Source organism: Ahaetulla prasina, chromosome 6, assembly GCF_028640845.1.
Source record: "Ahaetulla prasina isolate Xishuangbanna chromosome 6, ASM2864084v1, whole genome shotgun sequence".
NCBI lineage: Eukaryota > Metazoa > Chordata > Lepidosauria > Squamata > Colubridae > Ahaetulla > Ahaetulla prasina.
This window is the reverse complement of record NC_080544.1, coordinates 25,814,190-25,835,521: the sequence shown is the minus strand read 5'-3', so window position 1 is coordinate 25,835,521 and position 21,332 is coordinate 25,814,190. Positions and strand designations below refer to the sequence as shown.

General features: G+C 40.6%; 1 protein-coding gene across 1 annotated transcript in view; it reads left to right on the top strand.

Moving 5' to 3' along the window:
* The window catches only part of MICU1 (mitochondrial calcium uptake 1), a 208,849-nt gene that overhangs the window by 87,857 nt on the left and 99,660 nt on the right, over positions 1-21,332 (top strand). Inside the window, exon 6 of the mRNA XM_058187904.1 lies at positions 4,645-4,759. Coding sequence (XP_058043887.1) covers positions 4,645-4,759 — 115 coding nt within the window. The remainder of the gene's footprint in view (positions 1-4,644; positions 4,760-21,332) is intronic.

Here is a 21,332-nt window from a genome sequence, read left to right as displayed (position 1 = left end):
ATTACATTCAGATTTCCAAAACAGGAAGAAGTAGGTGGGGATTGCACTTTTCTCGAATTCCTTCTAGTTCTTAGTAGCTTTTACTACTGTGTTGTGGTAGGTAACAATTAGACTATCTTTTCTGGAACAGAACAAAGCATTGTAAGACAATGGATATCAGAAAATGCTAATTCTTTTCTTCAGCGGAAACTCTCCATAGGCTATAACCAACCTTCCTTCCTTCCTTCCTTCCTTCCTTCCTTCCTTCCTTCCTTCCTTCCTTCCTTCCTTCCTTCCTTCCTTCCTTCCTTCCTTCCTTCCTGACTAGCATGGACAAAGTTGTGTCCATATTTTCTTTAAAGTCAGAATTTTAAAAATTAATATATATTCTAATTTAATGCAACATATTCCCTTCAGTTTAAATATGTATGCTTAAAAAAAGAAAAAAAATCTGGAGACATAGATAAAAATTCAAAATCTTGCCTATTAAATGCACACTGAATAAAGGTATATTGTAATGGGCATTGTTATGGTGATTAATAATATTAATGTGCTGTAGTTCAATTTCTGAAATTGAATTTATGGTACTAGTAAATGCAGCGATATAAATAATTATTTGGCATTTTTTTTTTACATTTGGTATTTCATAATTCATATATCTCAAAGCATATTACTAATCTCTGTGCTTTAATAAAGCCTTTGCAATCTTACGTGCTTGGCTCTGTTTATGTGATGACCGAACTGTCCATAAATTGCTAGGTTAAATGTGGCAGTCCTATTTTGAATCTAGTTGCAGCTTCAAAATCCCCAGTGCTTTTTTTTTTGTTGATACAGAAGACAATGATACAGCTGTAAGTGTAAATGTACTTTGTGATACTGTATAGTATTTACATTATGCCTTATAACAATCACATGTCAAACTGTATCAACTTCTGTTTTAGAACATATGAATACATTAATTGTCACTTTGACAATCGGGCCTTTAGTGGTCCGTCTTAACACATTTGTTCTCTTTTCCTGCCTGGTCCATACACAGCAGCCTCATCAAAATGTGTTTGCTTTTTATTCCTCATTTAATTAAAGGTCTAAATCAATGTTTCCCAATTGTGACATTTCCATATGTGTAAACTTGGAATCTCAGAATCACTCATTGATTAGATGGTCATTGATTAGAATTCCGAGAGTTGAAATTTACACATCTGGAAATTGCCAAGTTTGGGAAATATTTGTCTAAATCCATCTGACAGAAATTGAACCGGTCACCTCTTTGACTATATATATGTATTGCAGTAGAGAGAATATATGCATTACTCTTAATGTTGGTATACTGTATATACTGTTCAGCTGAGTGGTATGGTGGCCTAGTGGTGAAGACACTCGCCTCCCATTTGGAAGGTTGGGAGTTCAATCCTAGGTAGCATCAGGTATTTCTCTCCTAGGGCGCAAAGAAAAAAAATCTACTGAGAACTCTGCGTGGCATCAGGAAGGGCATCCGACCAGTAAAAGCTCAGCTCCATCCAGTCGCTCTGAGTCTACCCCGAATTAAGAGATTGCAGGGTCGTAAAAAGGGAGTTAGTATACTATTCAGTTGCGCTATGATTATTTCTAGATGCTTGTATCCTATGGCTAGAGTAGCATTCATTTTTCTAGGAATATTATTTTAAATTCTAGATGGATTAAATTGAATTATTTAGTATGACAATGAGCTTCAGACAATATTGAACAGATTCAGCTGATTTGGGGAAATATAAAATTCTTCAGTAAGCCAAACTGGGTTTTTTTTTAAAAAAAAAAATCATCACATAAGTAAGGCTTCCATTTTTCTAAATGGGAACTTTATAAAATAGTTAATTTGATAACAGATAGGAATGAATTTGGAATCCAGTTGCAAAGAGGACTTATAATATGTGGGTAAAGCAGAATGTACTATTAGTCTTTCTGATGTCAATGGCAAGTCATTAAGGAGAAGCCTAATTTACTTAGCATTAACTACATGTCATTTACTACTATTACTACCACTGCTACTACTACCACTTATTATACCACACCTGCATGCTTTGCTTTTTAAATAACTTGCATTTGATTCAAGAGTAATAATGCATTGTGCTGGAATGATAGTTGGGGAAGATGGTGTTGAGATTCATAAAACACATTCTTATTACAAGAGAAACTGGTTTATAATAGAATGTGTTTGAATTACTAACATGCCTGTTGCATTAATCTGTTTCGCAAAACTGCATCAAAGGTGTCAGAAGCTCATTCATTATGATATTTAGAATTCCATAATACAAAGTGGATATTCTTAGCAATAGCATATGCTGTATGAAATATATATTGTTACTACTCCTAATGTAAAGAAAGATACAGAATGCCATAATAAAACTGTAAATGATGACTGGGATAAATACTGTTTGGGTCTTAACGTTTTACAAACAGAATGCCTTTAAATGAGTTTAAAATCTTAACTAAGGTTCTGTCTCTCTAAATCGGCAATCTATATTTCAGTGGAAATCAATCTCATTTCAGTGGAACTTTCTTTACAAGTTAGAGTTGCATGCTAAAGAGATACTAAAATGACAAGAGATAAGAGTAGTAACAGTATGATTGGATCATCTTAAAATTATAATACTGTAAACAACAGAGTTCTGATTTTAGGTAGTTTTCATAATCTTAGCAGTGAGTCTCAAATCTTTTTCCAGATGCTGTCAATTGTATGTATAAATGTTGGCCATACAATATCCTTATGTAGCTTTCCCTTTTGATTTTGTCAGAATAAATATAATGACACCAACAGATACCGACAGAAGAGAATTTGTAGTTCAATATTTGTTTGATCCTTGGAGCTCTCTGAGCTTGGTTATCTTTTCGTAGTTGTTTCATTACCCACCTAAGTAACATCATCAGTGCTAGAAGAGAGTGGGTGGTTGCTCTTTTTTATACACTAGTAGCTTGCCCTGTCAGTGTTGATGGGGGTATTTTGTTAGGCTGTTATTTATGGTTTGAAAGCCACAAAGTTCAGAGAACACCAAGGATTTCATAAATATAATGAGTGAATACTGGTATCCATATTTTGCAGGACAAGTACAACTTTGCTACTCCTTAAAATGTTTTCACTAAGAACGATTCTTGTTATGAGTTCTCCCTTGATATTTTGGCATTCCTACAAAGCTAGAATTACTCTCTCGGTATGATTGTTTTATTATGGCTTCACCTCCAGTTCTGGTACTTCAGACAGAAATAGCATCTGAATCGCTTATCTCAGTTTCTAATCAATGCCTTCTCTACATTTCTTAATTATGACTGTTATGGTTTCAAATGTTTCTTGCTCTTCAAATGCAACAGATGATGATGTGAATGTGCTTTAAGTGTCGTTGCTTAACAAATTGTCTTTCCTTTATCTCATATATGATGGGATCCTCGCTAGACAGAGGTAACAGATAGGGGACAGTTATATAACTGGACCCTGGTGTGTTGTTGATGGTGTCTTTTGTTCCCTAATACCGCTCTTAAATTTGTGCTTGTGACTTATGTGCTCCCGTGCTTGCATGTTTCATATACATTAACCGCAACTCACTTGATCTTTTTTAATATTTCTACTTCTTCTCCCTGTGTGTGTGTGTGTGTGTGTGTGTGTGTGTGTGTGTGTGTGTGTGGTCCTTGTCTTCTAATGTCTTCTAATACTGCTGGAAAAAAAATTTAACTTTTAAAATGATAGAACTCAGCCTCTCTAACCCAATTTTTGCATCTTTTTTTTTTTTTTGGCCTTTAAAACTTCAGAAGGCAAAATGACTTAATAGCTTTCCGTTTACTAATTAAATCTATGGATAGAATGAGAAAGAAAAGAAATTGTTGGATCAGAATGGCCTGTCTGCATTACAATTACCAATTGATGATAAACTGTGGCCTCTTATCATGACACTGAGATTAGATTTGGTCTTTTATCTTTACTTTAATTAGCATATCATTTCCCAGTCTTGATGTTAAAAAAGAGTTTTGCATTATGTATGCCTCGCCAAAAATCATAGCCAAGACAAATCCTTTAAATCACGTCTGCAAAGTTTCAAAGCTAGTTAAGTTTTGCACTTTTAGAAAATACATGGTACTATTAATTCTGGTTTCCTGAAATGTTCATATAGTGCAACACTGCTATTAAATTCAAGTACTGTAACCTGCTTCCTATTTCATAATCAAATTACGAGATGGGCAGTATTTTATCTGTGTATAGAAGTATAAAAGCTCTCCAAATCAACCATCAGTAAATTCTGTCTGGTCACTATGTATTAAAAATGGCAAGATAGAATCTTTAAAATACCTACTACTAAGTTAGAAGGAAACAAGGCATATCTTGATTTGCCTTTGATTAAAAATGTGAATAGCACTAGCCTGCTCACTTAGAAATAATTCCTGTATTCAGAGGGATTTAGACTTAAATAAGGACTGAACTTTATTTAAAAATATAGCTAGAAGAGAACTTGGTTTTAATATTTTAACCCCCGAAAGCCCATCTGACAGATTTAAAGGCTGGAAAGGTATCTGAATAATAATAGAAGGGATTTAGAAAATGAATACTGGCAATAATAATAGAGTATGAAAGCTGTGGTCTGTTATTAATTAAGCATATTTTTCCTCTCTTGGGATTGTGGCATTCGTAATCTTTTCAAATAGAGAATTTCCCAGGAACGTGAGAAGTTTGCAGATGAAGACAGCATCTTTTATGCCCTTGGAGAATGTGGCTTGATTTCCTTTTCTGATTATATCTTCCTCACAACAGTCCTGTCAAGTAAGTACATGTTTTTGTTCCATACTGTTTCCATTTCATGTTTTTTTTCCCTAAATACAGAAAAACAGAGTTTGAAGGGATCTGTTCTTACCGCTTAAACACCATCGGCATTGACAAAATCACCATCAGTCAATTGCAAAGGCAGCTTTGCTTGGAACAGCTTACATTCTGTGACAATACCTCAATGATTAAACAGTATCTGCCTACCCCAAGTCCTTGGGAAGGACTTGATAGGTGAATGAAAATGTCAAATGCAGTCTAGACATCTGGCTGATTGTGCAGTGTGTTTTTTGTGATTTGATCAAGCTCACAGTTGTTGTCAATGTGCATTCAACTCTCCATTTTTAGACGATTTCTTTGGGGGCCATTTGCGGTTGATGTATATCAGAAATGAACACACTCTTTTTCTTCTTTCTCCTGGAAACATTCCTATTTTATCAATTTTGGATTTGGCTTCAGTCCTCTGTCATTTATCTTGCTGTAGAAAGAGCAGCACTAATTCGGTCTGGTTGAGAGTATTCTCTCTTTTGTTTCCCTATCTTGTTCTAAGTCATTTGGCTTGGAAAACTGCATTTATTCTGCTTTTGGCCCCCATGAGAGAAGAAAAGAATTATATGTGCATCATTAAATTCTCTATCTGGAAAGATTTGAAATCTCACAAAACTTGTATGGGAATTAAAATTCAGAGCACATCAGCTCCATATAAATGTTATACTGTATTTTTTGGAGTATAAGACACACCTTTCCCCCCCAAAAAAAGAGGGTGAAAATCTGGGTGCATTTTATACTCCAAATGTAGCTCTGCCCAGCTTCTCAAATGGAGGTTAGAGGCTGAAAAAAGTATCAGAAACGAAGCTTCAGAAAAGAAGCTTTTTTTCTGAAGCTCTGTTTCAGAGGCTTTCAGAGGCAGAATTTTTTTTTCTGAAACAGTTTCAGAAGTTTCAGAGGCAGAAAAAAAAAGCAAAAAAAAAAGCAAGACACAGAGCTCACAACCAAGGAACCTGTTGCTAAAATTCACCTCTGGGAACAGCTTATTGGGGGTAGGTATTCCAGGAGGCCAATCCACCTGCCAATCAGCTTTTTTCTTATTTTCCTCCCCAAAAACTACTCTGCATCTTATACTCCAGTGCGTCTTATACTCCGAAAAATATGGTATTTACCAAGCTTGTATGACTCCTGCTCTTCTTGCAAACCTTTCAGTTCTGTGTTAGCCTCTTCAATAATCAGAAGACACATCATGAAACTCTTTTAAGTGTTTAAGAAGTAGCCTCAGCACCTGAAAAGATTCAAATCAGGTCGTGATCGATGTAATTTCATACTACGGTGACTACTGGGGATCACAGAGGCACGGTGGCTCAGTGGCTTAATGATGCTGGAGGTGGTCTCTGCTCTGGTGGTTCAAGTCCTAGCTCTGCATGGCAGGGTGAGCTCTGTCACTCGCCTTAGCTACTGTCCACCTAACAGTTTGAAAAACGTGTTATGCAAGTAGATCGATAAGTACCACTTTGGTGGGGAGACCAGCTGGTGCTCTGTGCAGGCAGTCAGATTCCTGACAGCTCTGTACTTTCCCAGTTGTGGCGCCCGCTTGCAAGGCAGCTCCAGGAAGGGAGAAGGCCTTGGGTGACACTGCAGGAAGAGCTGCTTGTCTTTTTCTCTGGTACAAAGCCAGCTCGCCCTTCTGTGGTGCACCTTGGGAAATGCACAGCGTTTCCTATAACAGGGCTGCTACCTTGGCAAGCCACACTGCTATTCTGCATTGGTCTCTTGGCTATGTAACAGCACCATACGCTAACAACAACAGGGTCAACATCAGTTTCCAACAGAATCTTACCAAATCAAGCATTTTTGTTCTGTCATTGAATTGTGGCATTTCATGCCGGTGTACCAGTTTGCTACATAAGAGCTAATTTTCCATGTTTGAATGGGGAGCTGAGATTTACTGTATTTCCCCGAAAATCAGACCAGGTCTCATATTAATTTTTGCTCCAAAAGACACATTAGGGTTTATTTTCCAGTTAGGTCTTATTGGTAAAATATATAGTAAATGCGTCTGGCTGACAATCTTAATGGGCTTATTTTTGGGGTAAGGCTTATATTACGAGCACCCTGAAAAATCATGCTATGGCTTATTTTCCAGTTAGGTCTTATTTTTGGGGAAACACGGCAGTTGAAGCATTTTGTTCCTCACTTCCCAGTTGCTGATCAAACAAGTAGAATTTTGTAATGCCCAAAGGTATTGAGATAGTGACTGCAGAAGACAACAAGGCATTGCTGGTCAGCTATATTTATCCTTGAAAGCAATTGTGCGTGTAGCTGAGAGAACTTACCGTCTTTTACAGAAACACACACCTGCACAAATAAAATAATCTCTCTCAAAATGTTTTTGTTTTGAAAATATCCAATTTGGCCAGGTGAATAGTCTGTTGGCAAGAAGAAACCGTACTATAAATATGAAATGTTTTTCCCATTTTCTGCTGTGCACATGTATTATTAGATCTCATTTTCAGAATAGCACAACTGAAAGACGCTGAGGCATCAGAACAGTCATTGCCATGTTAACATTCCTTGCAGCTAGAAGAATAAAGAGAGGAAAATGCTTGTTCCTCCAGTAAAACCCTTGCTGTGGAATTAAGAGTTTAAAGATACGACCTGCAGCACGCCAAGTTCTTTCGTATCTTTACGAGAATGAATTGATCTTTTCTATGCATCTTTTTTAAAAAAAATATAATGCTGCATAATGAATTCAACAGCCTCAAGCCTTTTGATGGTTCTGTTGCTCTTTGCATTTCTGTGATTATAAAATTTTGGGACTAGCTGAGCTTCTGATATCATAGAATCTTCATAAACAGCTAATCCGATCAGACTGAACATGTCACCTAGTACAAAAAGTTCCTGCAACTGAGATATCGATCCCGCCCAGAATGAAAGCTCCCATAGAGTTGTGTAGGTTGTGGACATCCTAATGCATGCTATTTAAATGAACTGTCAGGGCAATGGAGTATGAGAAAAGTGGAAGAAAGAGACAATAGATGGATTAGTCTTTTTATACCTTAGCAAATGGTTAAGGTATAAGGGATGCGGTGGCTCAGTGGATAAGACGCTGAGCTTGTCGATCAAAAAGTCGACAGTTCAGCGGTTCGAATCCCTAGTAACCGGGTGAGCTCCTGTTACTTGTCCCAGCTTCTGCCAAACTAGCAGTTCAAAAGCACGTAAAAAAAATACAAGTAGAAAAATAGGGACCATCTTTGGTGGGAAGGTACCAGCGTTCCGTGCGCCTTTGGCGTTTAATCATGCTGTTCACATGACCCCAGGGACGTCTTTGGACAGCGCTGGCTCTTCGGCTTTGAAACGGAGAGGAGCACCGTCCCCTAGAGTCGGGAACGACTAGCACATATGTTCGAGGGGAACCTTTACCTTTAAATGGTTAAGTGTTTTGCTAACTGATATTAAAATGTGTTGAGTGCGATTTATCCTCAGTCATCTTCTATATTGGTACGAGTCTGTGGGCCATGATTTTCAGACAAGGATGTACTTGACAGTATTCACACTGTGGGCATTTTGCAGTATGATAATGCAAATTCTTCATGATGTACCCTTGGGCAACTAAGCACTACATTTAATCAATGTTATTTGATTAAAGTTACTTTCATTTACAAGGTGTAATCAATTCCATTCACTTTCCTGATGATGCCATATGCCAGTTATCAGAAAAATGCAATTACTAGAAGCATTCTCACATGCCTAGAGTTAGAAAGTGAGAGAAGATGATTATGGCCTATTGTGTACAGCAGAAGAATGCAGCCTGCATTGTCCAAGCCTGCAATAATAATTACTAGATTGCAAGAGGGTACCTGAAATCCAGGCCAGCTCTCTTATTTTTGCTTAATTTAAATCCCAATACAATTACTTCTTTGGAACTTGAAGATAATTATATTCTCCATCCTTGTCATTTCCTTTTGAAGATCGCTCCTATCTGTTTTCTTGATATTTTCTTGTTCCTCCTTTGCTGTGTTGGTGTTGAATTATCCGCCTATTTCAAGCGTAGATGTTTGGCTTCTAAGAGAATTACAAATTGCTCTTGGTGTGCTTACCTGCTACTTTAACCATGGACTTGACATGAAATCAGAATCCGCACATTGTTTTCATTCCTTGACTCTTATTCTTTGGTCCTGAGCTGTAACAGCCTATTTGTTTTCTTCCTCCAGTAAAATAATCTGTTACTGCTTTTAGTGAATTTTAACTATGAAGGACGAGAACAGAATAAATTTACCTTTATTGGGACATTGAATACTAATGAGCTATTTGTATGCAGTCGTAATTGCAGCTATTAATTTGGTTATATAAACAAATGCAGCTGAAGGAACCCACACTTTAATGCTGCAATCAAATGGAGGATAAGAAAAATTAATTCGATACAGACATGCAGGAACTGTTGCCTAGGCCCATGATGGTGAACCTATGGTACGCGTGCCAGAGGTGGCACGCAGAGCCCTCTTGGTGGGCACTTGCACCATCGCTATCTGCTCTTCTGGTTTCCAGTGCGCAACTGGTCTTTGTGGGTGCCGGAATGCTGGAAAACGGCCCGAAAAACAGCTGGAAAATGGCCAGAAAACAGCCAAAAAAATGGCCAAAAAAACAGGCATGCGCACACCAGCCAGCTGGTCTTCGGCTTTCCAGTGCTTTGGGGTACACACATGCACACACCTGTACATGTGTTCTGGTTTGGGCCTCGCCCTCGAAAAGGTTTTATTTTATTTTCATTTATTTATTTAATTTTGTCAAGACAATATATTTTTGTCAACACAAAAAGATTATATAATGTATAAACAAATATATGAGGAGAAACAAGGAAGTATAAGCATATATATATATATATATATATATATATATATATATATATATATATATATATATATATATATATATATATATATATAGGGAAAGAAACAAAAGGACAGGAACGGTAGGCACGTTTGTGCTCTTATGCATGCCCCTTAGAGTCCTCTTAGGAATGGGGTGAGGTCAACAGTGGATAGGTTCACCATCACTGGCCTAGGCAAGAGGGACGGAAGTGCAAAATAGCTAGATAACATTTTGAAGCAGCTCAGACAAACACTTCTGTAAGAAGGAAGAGCAGGTACAGCATAGTCAGACTTGCAGGATTCTGTTATAATAGTCCGTCTCAATAAAAAGTAATTTTGGCCTTCGTTGGGAGTTGATTTCCTGGTCTGAACTATCTACGTAGTGGAGCTAACAGATGGACTTACTTGGGTGTGAGAACTTAGTGGTGGGTCCTCCTGAGTAGAGTGCCCTGTGAGGGATTTCTGTTCTATTTGCCTAATGGAATCTTCTATGTAAATATAGAACATTTGTGACCATAAGTAGTGAAACACTTCCTCTGTAAGCAACATGGAAAATGCAACCTCATTGAATTCAATTCATTGAGATCTGTACTTGTGTATGGAGATTCTCAGACATCCAGGTCCTGGTTATCCCAAAGATGCTTTTTTTCAAGAGGCAACTGGACTTCCTTTGTTTTTCTTTAAAGACGTTTTGCTTCTCATCCAAGAAGCTTCATTGGTTCTGAACCGAAGAAGCTTCTTGGATGAGAAGCAAAATGTCTTCAAGGAAAAACAAAGGAAGTCCAGTTGCCTCTTGAAAAAGCACCGTTGGGAGGTCTATATTTGTAACCAGTGGTAGGATTCAAATAATTTAACAATTGGTTCTCTGCCCTAATGACTAACTTGGTGGGCGTGGCTCATGGTAGGTGTGGCTAGGGGGTGTGACAGGCAGCACTCGGCCTGGGAGCAAAAACAGGCCCCTGGGGGACACTGCAACTCCCCGTGCCCCTTTTTGGGCCTAGTAGGCCTCCTTGAAGCCTCCCGGGAGCAAAAACAGGCCGGGGGGTGCATCTGCACCCTGTTTTGGGCCTAGTAGGCCTCCCTGCAGTTATCTGTGAACCATAATGGGGCATGTGGGGACTCCTGGAAGGGGCGGGGAGGGGAGGGGCCAACCAACAATTTAACTACCAGTTTGCCTGAACCTGCCCAAACCAGCTGAATCCCACCACTGCTTGTAACTGATTTGTAATAAGAAAAATTAAATGTCCCAACATAGATGTTCAATGTAATCTTCGTCTCTCCTTCGTACTGTGGAATATCATCTTGTCTCTTTCCATTGTATACCTGTAGCCCATGATTTATATTTTTGAAAGTTCCAGTGGGCCTTCTATAAATGATTATCCAATAGAGAATAGTTTAAAAACATTTGCATAATTAGCCCAAGAAAATGGGTCCTGGTTATTCTTTTTGTTACTACTGCAGTATTTACGGTTGGCCAGGGCTCAAATAAAATCATATCCCTTTTACAAGTAAGGAGCTGTTTGCATACTGCATAGAAAATGAAGTCTGCTACCATATTTTATTCATAAGTAATTTACTGCTCTCGAGCAGTCTGTTTCCCTAATTCGCTCTGTGCATCTTATACATTTTTTCTCCCCAAAAGACAGGATACAGTATTTTAAATTGTGTCAGTGTTTCCTGTCTTCTATTAAAACGTTAGGGCAAAACAGTATAGAGGACTTTGCAGTGATCTTCATCTCTTTCTCCACTGTTAATTTTTTTCAGCTCAGTTTGAATTTCCTTAGTGGGTTAAGGGAAATGAACTGACTTTTCTTTTCTTTTTCTTTTTGTCTATAAGCTGGAAAAATTGCTTTTGTGCAGCTTGTTGTCCACATGGGAGTGAGAAACAGAATAAATATCTCCTGTTTATTGTTTTTTTTTAAGTTATCCTGATTTTCTGATTTAAATGTACTTGTTTATTAATCACATTTATTAAAAATATTCTCTTTATTTATTTAATACTAGTAGCTGGGTTTTTTTTATGCTGTGGCACCTCACAAAGTAAAACACAACCAATATAATACAGGTAGTCCTTGACTTACGATCACAATGGAGGCCAAAATTTCTGTTGTTAAGTGAGACATTTGTTAACTGAGTTTTTGCCCCATTTTACGACCTTTCTTGCCTCAGTTGTTAAGTGAATCACTGCAGTTGATAAGTTAGCATGGTTGTTAAGTGAATCTGGTTTCCCCATTGCTTGTCAGAAGGTCACAAAAGGTGATCACATGACCTTGGGTTACAGCAGCAGTCATAAATATGAATCAGTTCACATAACAATGGGGATTCTGCGAAGGTTGTAACTGTGAAAATGGTCATAAGTTCACTTTTTTCCCGTGCCCTTGTAACTTTGAACAGTCATTAAATGAACTGTTGCAAGTTGAGGGCTACCTATATAGTGGTTAAAGTGCTGGATTAGGAACAGGGAGTCCCAGATTTTACTCATCACTTAGGCAGAGAAGCCAGATGGTGATTAGGTCACTCACATTCTCTGCATCCTAAATTAGGAAGTTGAAAAACATCCATCAACCCACACCGAATCAGCATGGTAAATAACCTTCAGTGTAGTGATTTTCATCCTGCAGTGGAATAATTATATCAACCACAATAACAGCGGCGTCACAGATATCCTATGTCTGCCACAGAAATTCCTAAGAAAGAATGTTTAGGATTGTGGTCCTGTTTGGTAGTTTATTTTATCCTAGGAGGTCAGATAGATGACTATGGCGTCACAGTTTCAACTTTTCTTGTGTGACCTTCTCTATTCAACCCCAATTATCTCTTGCAGATTCTTAGTTTTACGGTACATGCATTTGAAAGAAATCATACCACTATATTGTCTCTGGAGATTCTCAATCATCCAGGTAATGGTTGTCCCAAAGGTGCTTTTCCAAGAGGCAATGGGACTTTCTGGTTTTTCTTTGAAGATGTGTCGCTTCTCATCCAAGAAGCTTCTTCAGAGAACTGAAGAAGCTTTTTGGATGAGAAGCGAAACGTCTTCAAAGAAAAACCAGAAAGTCCAGTTGCCTCTTGAAAAAGCACCTTTGGGACATACCACTATTGCTTGTAAGGTTGTGTATGATTTATTAGCCCTGGCATCCTTTTCCCCTCTACCCATCATTTTAAAAAATATCCTTGTCGTTTCCTCCTGTATCTTTGTTCAGGTATATATCTTCAGTGAATATTTCCCTTATAACCTGCTTTGCTGTATGATGCCGTATGACCATTGGCTACAGCTTTGTGTGAGAGTTGAAGAAATATAGTGCATTGTTCTTCTTCTTCTTTTTTTTTTTAGAACGCACACACCAGTGTTAGGTTGAATGTTGGTGAATTGGATTGTGTTTTTGCACACATGGAAACATGGACTTGGGTAGAAGTACAGACCGAGCTTGCAAGCGTGAGTTAAGATGAACATCTTTGCTCTTAATTCAGAGACAATCCCATCAAAGCCAATCCAATCCTGAAATTATTTATACTGAGGGAGAACTATGCTGAGGGGATTTGAGTGGGAGAAAAAGAATAAAGACTTAACTCCTACTTCAGTGATGGCAAAACTTTTCAGCACCAGGTGCCGAAAAGGTCGCATGGAAAAAGCACACACGCCTGCGCGCCCTCATCAGAGCTACGCTCTGAAAAAGCCGAACTTCCAGGTTCTAGCACACATCTGCGCCCGATGATCAGCTGGCTGGGGCGCATCCGCAGGCCGGTTTTTGGCATTGCCACGCACACAAAGGGATCACACTCTGGAAAACCAAACTTCCGGGTTCTGGCGCGCATGTGCACCTGACAATCAGCTGACCAGGGTGCACGCGCACTCTGGTTTTCAGCAATGCAGTGCGTGCGAAAGACAGTTGATTGTCCTTCGCACGCCAGAAACCTGTTGTGGTCTGTCAGGAGCCTACGGTGCTGACAACGGAGTCGGACAGCAATGAGGCTGAGGTGAGGCCAGGGTCATTGGGAAGTGAGGTGTGGACTCCAGAGTCTCCAGAGACTGAGAGTAGTGAGGAAGAGGAACTGGAGGAGCCTGTTCCTAATGTACGCATGAGAAGAGCGGCCAAAAGGCAAGAGCAGCTTAAGCAGAGAGGACGACTCGGGAGTAGGGCCAAGAAATGATTGGCCCCTCCTATAAGGCTTAATAACAGACCAAGCACTGGTGTTTCAGCTTGCCGGAAAACAACGTTGTATCTGCGTCCTCTTCTTTGTGTTTTGGTGACTTCTGGACATTTATCGGGAAGGGCCTTTGGCAGTTTGCCTAATTGGACTCTGGTTTGTGATAACTGAAAAATTTGTGTTTGGGAGGCCTTTGTTTTACTTTGAGTTGAACGACGATTACCTCATTCCCAGCTGTCCGAATAAAGTTTATTTTATCAAGGACTGAGTTTGTTGCTACCTACTTGGGTCTGGGTCACAACACAACCCGGAAGACAAACAGCCAAGGCCAGGCATGCCGGGCGACATGCCTTTGCCTGTCACTTTGGGCCCGTGTGCCATAGGTTTGCCATCAGGGTTCCTACTTGATTGATTTTGGGCCATTAAGTTTTTTTTTTATATGCATTTATATCCCGCCCTTCTCCGAAGACTCAGGGCGGCTTACACTACATCAAGCAATAGTCTTCATCCATTTGTATATTATATACAAAGTCAGCTTATTGCCCCCAACAATCTGGGTCCTCATTTTACCTACCTTATAAAGGATAGAAGGCTGAGTCAACCTTGGGCCTGGTGGGACTTGAACCTGCAGTAATTGCAAGCAGCTGCTGTTAATAACAGACTGTCTTAGCAGTCTGAGCCACTCAAGGACCCTTATCATTTTTGACTCCTGGCACCACACTTTTCTCCATGATGACCTATCTTTAACCTGTTCTTTCAAATCTCCCAAGGGCACCTTCATCACTGTTTTAACTGAATCCATCTACTTTGCTGCTGGTCATCTTTGTCTTCTCTTTCTGTCCACTTTTCCAACATCAGTCCCTTTTCCAAAGAGCTAGGTCTGTGCACAGTGTGTCTGAAATAGGATAATTTAAGCCTGGTCATTTGTGCCTCAATTGAGAATTCTGGATTGAAATTCCTGCTTATCCAGACTCATTTGTTACCCTCAACTATTACAGAGCTCTGTGCCTGCTTAAATTTGGAAGGAAAAAAAATATATTCATTGAACTTTCGTATCCTATTTAGTTGCAGTCGGAGCAAATTAAACCATTCCGTGGGGATCTTTTTATGTATGTCAGTCATTAGCATGTTGTTTTATGCCACAAATTAGAATGCTTTTCTTATAAGAGTAATAGCTTCAGCTGAATTGAAAACTGTCTTTTCCTCCATACCTTCAAAAATTAACCACAGAGAGATTTCAGTAACATCTGCCATCCACTGTTTAGTATTTACTAGCAATATGGTTCATACAGTTTGCCAAATCTCCAGCTGAGATAGTTGGGAGATTTGGGACTGAAAATAATTGTGGGTCAGGAGCAATCATATTGTAAAGCAGAGGTGTCAAACTCAATTTCATTGAGGGCCACATCAGGGTTGTGTTTGACCTTGGGGGGACCAGGGTGTGTGGCCAGGGGACGGGGCCAGTTCAACCTCACTCATGTCGGAGGCGCTCGAACAATCTGCCAGTGAAAACGGGTTCCTGAGCTCCATTTTTGGCTGTGACGGCCTCCTGCAACCCTCTTCCAGTGAAAAGGGAGCTCGAGAGCATCACGAATGGCCCTCCCAAGTTCCATTTTTGTCTGCGACAGCCTCCTGCAACCCTCTGTCAACAAAAACAGAGCTTAGGAGGACCGCATGTGACCCTCCCAAGCTGTGTTTTTGCTGGGGCATACTGTGAGCCGTTCCTTCATTGTTTCCAGGACTGCCCCACAGGCCAGATCTAAGTACCCCATGGGCCGGATCTGGCCCTCGGGCCTTGAGTTTGACACCCCTGTTGTAAAGCATTTGACTGACGCAAGATGTTACCTAGATAATGCCAATTATTTTATTTATAAAATTTATTGGCTGCCTATCTTACCATAAGGTAAGTCTGGGAGGTTTGCACTCATAAGAATATATACCTCTATATGTTCAATTAAAACAGAAATAATTAAAAACAACATTAAAACCTAAAGAACACGGGGAGGGCAGGAGCAGAGAGGGGCGGGGGGGGGAATCAGTTGTTACATGATCAACGACTTCCACTGTGCGGTTCCCCCACTAGGGCCCTAAGCCACCTGGCAGAGCCAGGTCTTAAGGCCCTTACAAAAGGATAGGAGGGTTGGGACAACCTCACATCGGGGGAGGGGGGGAGCAAGATATTCCTGAGAGCAGAGGCAACAGAGAAAGCCCTCCTTCAGGACCCTGCCTGTTGTGACCCAGACCCAAGTAGGTAGTAATAAACTTAGTCCGTGGAAAAACAAACTTTATTCGAACAGCTGGAAATTACTTCATTCCCAGCATCGTTCAACTCAAAGTAAAACAAATGCCTCCCAACAGAAATTCCTCAGTTATCTAACAAACCTTAGTCCAATTAGGCAAACTGCCAAAGGCCCTTCCTGGCAAACGTCTAGAAGTCACAAAAACAAAGACGTACACGAAGCAGAAGATGGAGCAGAAGACGCAGCTACAATGTTGTTTTCCAACAAAGCTAAAACCCTTATGGGAGGGGCCAATCATCACTTGGCCCTACTCCCAAGTTGCCCTCTCTGCTTGAGCTGCTCTTGCCTTCTGGCAGCTCTTCTCATTTGTGCATTAGGAACAGGCTCCTCCTGTTCCTCTGCCTCACTACTGTCAGTCTCTGGAGGCTCTGGAGTCCGCGCCTCACTTCCTGATGGCCCTGGCCTCACCTCTGCCTCATCACTGTCTGAGTCCGTTGCCAGCTCCGTAGGCTGCTGACAGACCACAACACTGCCAGCCAGAATACTTGGGCACAGATGGGACCCATCACATGCCTCTTCTGCCAGCAATCCCAGTGGGGTGAGATAGTCCCTCAAGTAAACTAGACCATGCCATGAAGGACATGCCACCCTAAGAAATTCACAAAACAAATCTAGAATAGCGTTTTCTTTTCCAGCAAAACAAATCCTTTATGTATTGTTTTTCGCCATATTCAGCATGATGAGTTTTACCAGATAAGGTTGTTGGAGGTTATAGTCCCTTCTTTCTGAAGGTTGCCAAATTGGGGTAAGCTCTTGTACGGTATCCAATCGTGTGTTTATTATGGAAATCATAGTCCATGGATTTTCAGAGGTTGTTCCCCCCCACCAGGATTGTCAACTAATTGTGTAATGCTGAAAGAGAAGACCTGTCCATTCATTTGTACATTGCCTCTTACCCATCTTTTGAAGAGAAAAGTTTATATCTTTAATTAGTATCCCTCTGAATAATTACATCCAGGGAGGGCTGCTGGGGGTTCATAGGGGTTCGGGAGAACCTCTAGCTAAAATTCTGTGCAGTTTGGAGAACCCCCAAATCCCGTTCCTGGCTGGCCCCACCCACTCCACTCCTCCCCTCCCAGGAGTCCCCACGCAGCCTATTTTGGATGCAGGTAAGTGCAGGGCGCGTGTGGAGACTCGGGGAGGGTGAAAAACGGGCCTACCGGAGGTTTGGGAAGGCCAGAAGTGGACCCATTTCCGGCCTCAAGGAAAGCCTCCGGAGCTGGGGTAGAGCAAAAATGCCCCCCACCATGGTGCAGGAGGACAACTAGGCCACAGCCACCACAGCCACGCCCACCCAGCATCCGGGCAGAGAACCCCTTGCTAAAATTTTTGAAGCCCACTCCTGGTCACATCATTTCATGTCTCCTTTTAAAAAAAAAAAATCTACATTGAAGTACTTAAACGTCTGCTTATAATTTACACAAATATGTGCTTAAAATGTATATATTGATACGGTATAGATATATAATCTTCAAAGCTTAATTGTGAGCGGGGGGATTGATCAAACTCAGGCTGACCAAAATATTCTCCAAATCGTGGCAGACCACAATTCAGCTGACCATGGAGAAGTATCACACTAAATTCTGGTGAATTTAAGCAAAATATATCCGGCATATTAGAGACATAATTCTCTTCTACACTTTGGGAGAATAGCATCCTGTGCAATCCAGATGACCAGTTTTCCATCTTTTATGTATTTATTTATTTTGTCACACGGTATATATAAGCATAAGCATGAAATAACTATACAACATATAAGCATATATATAAGCATAAGTATGTAATAACTATATTAATTGGATATAATGAAAAGAAACAATAGAACAGGAACGGTAGGCACGCTTGTGCTCTTATGCACACCCCTTACAGACCAGGGTGAAGTCAACAGTAGACAATTTTTGGTTGAAGCTTGGGGGATTTTGTGAAGAGACCACAGAGTCTGGTAGTGTATTCCAAGTATTAACAACTCTGTTACTGAAGTCATATTTTCTGCAATCAAGATTGGAGCGGTTCACATTAAGCTTAAATCTATTGTGCGCTCGTGTATTGTTGCAATTGAAGCTGAAGTAGTCTTCAGCAGGAAGGACATTGTAATAGATGATTCTATGAGTTAAACTCAGGTCATGTCGAAGGCCGCGTAGTTCTAAATTTTCTAAACCCAGAATTTCAAGTTTGGTGGCATAAGGTATTTTGTTGTATTCAGAGGAGTGGAGAACTCTTCTTGTAAAATATTTCTGGACTCGTTCAATTGTATTGATGTCAGAAATGTGGTATGGGTTCCAGACAGTTGAGCTGTATTCAAGAATTGGTCTAGCAAATGTTTTATATGCTCTGGTTAGTAGTGTAGTGTTTTTGGAGAAGAAGCTATGCAAGATTAGGTAGGGGGCAGAAATTCTGACTTGGGATGTGCTTCAGTCTCCTAGAGTGGGGCTTTGGATGAAGGCTGGAGGGAAGTGCCGCTGGTGGCGAAGAGCCGGAGGGCCTCGTTTCAGTGGGACTGCATCATGGTGTGGAACTGGCTGACCATCTCAGCCCACTGAGCTTCCAGTATCTGGCTTTGTACTCCTGCAGGTCTTCCCTCTGCTTGGAAAGCCCATGCTCATAGTCCTCAGTGAGGTGCTTCTGCTGAGCCTCCTTCTTGGTCAGATCCAATTTGAACTGAGCCAGCTGTTTTGTCAAATCTTTCTCATGGTGGCTGCTTAGCTCTAGCAATTGCTTCCTGTTGGGGACCTAAGGAGCCCAAGCAGGCAGGCGAGGAGTAGTGAGTAGAGACTAGCAAGGTGTCCCTTGACGTGAATGACATTGAATTGGCCACAGTCACCCAGTCACATGACTGCCTTGCCACGCCCACCCAGCCGGTCATTAGGCAGATCATGTTAGTAGTCCTCAGGATTTAAAATTATGAATTTAGTGGTCCCTGAAGTCTGAAATGTTGGTGACCCCTGGTATAGAAGACCTATTCAAATCTATACACAAGGATCTGGTCAACTAAAGCAGTGGTTACCAACTGGTGGTCCGTGGACCACTGGTGGTCCGTGAGAAAATTTTGGTGGTCCCCAGAAAAATTATTTGCATTTTTTATATTGCATTAAATCAGAGGTCCTCGAAGTACGGTCCCTGGGCCAGATAAATGCAATGAATGGTTGTGTTGCTGAAGAAAGTATCCCCCTATGGGGTCTTTTTGTGTGGAACAGGGTGGGGGGCAGAAATTCCAACTTGGGGTCTGCTTCAGCCTCCTGGTGCGGGGCTTTGGGCAAAGGCTGGAGGAAAGTGCCACTGGTGGCAAAGAGCCAGAGGGCCTTGTTCCAGTGGAACTGTATCATGGTCTGGCTGACCATCTCAGCCCGCTGAGCCTCCAGGTGCCAGTACCTGGCCTTGCACTTCCGCAGGTCTTCCCTCTGCTTGTAATCTATGCTCGTAGTCCTCAGTGAGGTGCTTCTGCTGAGCCTCTTGTCTTGTCCTTGGTCAGATCCAATTTGAACTGAGCCGTTTTGCCAACTCTTTCTCATGGTAGCTGCTTAGCTCCAACAACTGCTTCCTGTTGGGGCCCTAAGGAGCCTAGGGAGGCGAGGAGTGGCTGGGAGGGGAGGGGTGAGTAGAGGCTGGCAAGGTGCCCCTCCACATGAGTGACATCAAGTTGGCCATGCCCACCCAGTCATATGACCACCTTGTCGCACCCACCCAGCCAGTCATTAGGCAGATCATATTAGTGGTCCACAGAATTTAAAATTATGAATTTAGTGGTCCCTGAACTAAAGTGCATCCCTAAATTGCTGCCAGATAAGGATCAGAAGGGGTTGAACTTGCAGCACTTGTGGGGAATGCAAGGATACTAACTGATGATGCGCTTAACTCTGCACCCCCCTATCTCCTATAGATAGTATTTTACAGATTTAGGTGATCTCAGTTTTTTTTTTCTTAAGGTTACGTACCTGGGATATGATCTGTGAACAGATAAAGATGCGCTTAGCTATTGTACTAGGAAATACATAGCACCAACCCAATAACACAAGTAGCCGAGAATTCACTCAATCTTCAGCTACATAAATTTTTATATGTAACCTAGAGATGCCTGGCAAAGGCACTTTCCATATTTATTCATCTAATCTTCGTGTTATGGAGACAGGAATAAATCTCCATTGCCATGAATTCTCACTGAAAATTGAACACTGTCCTTTGAGCATTAGCTTAGCTCTGCTGTAAAGGAATGCAGCAATATTGTTGTTAGAGCAAGGTACTTAATATCTCATGGTTGTAGAGTCACGATAAGAAATAATCCACATGACTCCCAGATTTGTTTGTATTAGAGAGACAGTATGTATTTTCAAGCACACATCTCTAGCTTATTTTAAATTCCCCTACCTTCACCGATTGCTTATCCTGGCTATCCTGCCCTTTCCTATTTCTTGCATATTTACAAAAGAATGCCGTTTTTATCTTCTGTGTAAGGAATGCTATTGTCCCTTGAATAAATATTTTAATGGCGGAAGACTCTTAACATGAGACAGAGATGAAATCTGTCATTTGTCTATTTGTACAAAACATCTTTCTATATTCTGGAATGCTTTCTGAACTCCCTTTGTGAAATTTTGTATATAGGAACCAGTAGTCCTTGACTTAGGACCACAATTTCTAAGCAAGTTGCTAAGCAAGGCATTGTTAAGTGAATTTTGCCTCAATTTTACGACCTTTCTTGCCACAGTTGTTAAGTGAATCACTTCAGTTGTTAAGTTAGTAACATGGTTGTTAAGTAAATCTGACTTTCCCATTGAGTTTGCTTGTCAGAAGGTCACAAAAGGGGATCACATTGTCCCTGGGACTCTGCGACTGTCATAAACATGAGTTGCCAAGCATCTTATTACTGATCACATGACCATGATCATAAGTGTAAAAAATGGTCATAAGTCACTTTGTCCAATGCCATTGTAAAGTTGAACAATCTCTAAACGGACTGTCGTAAATCGAGGATGATCTGTACTTTCCTCTAATGCCACATTAGGAATCTGGTTTTTTTTTTCTTTTATTGAAGAAACCGTCATGTATTTCTGCCTACAATGATCAAGATATTTATTCCCTCAGATTTTAATGGTTTAGATCAAATATTTATTTATTTATTTGTTAGTTACCGTGATTCTCGGAAAATAAGACCGGGCCTTATATTAATTTTTGCTCCATTAGGGCTCATTTAGGGCTCATTTTCTGGTTAGGTCTTATTTTTGAGGCAATACAGTACTAAATGTATCCATCTGGCTGACAATCTTAACT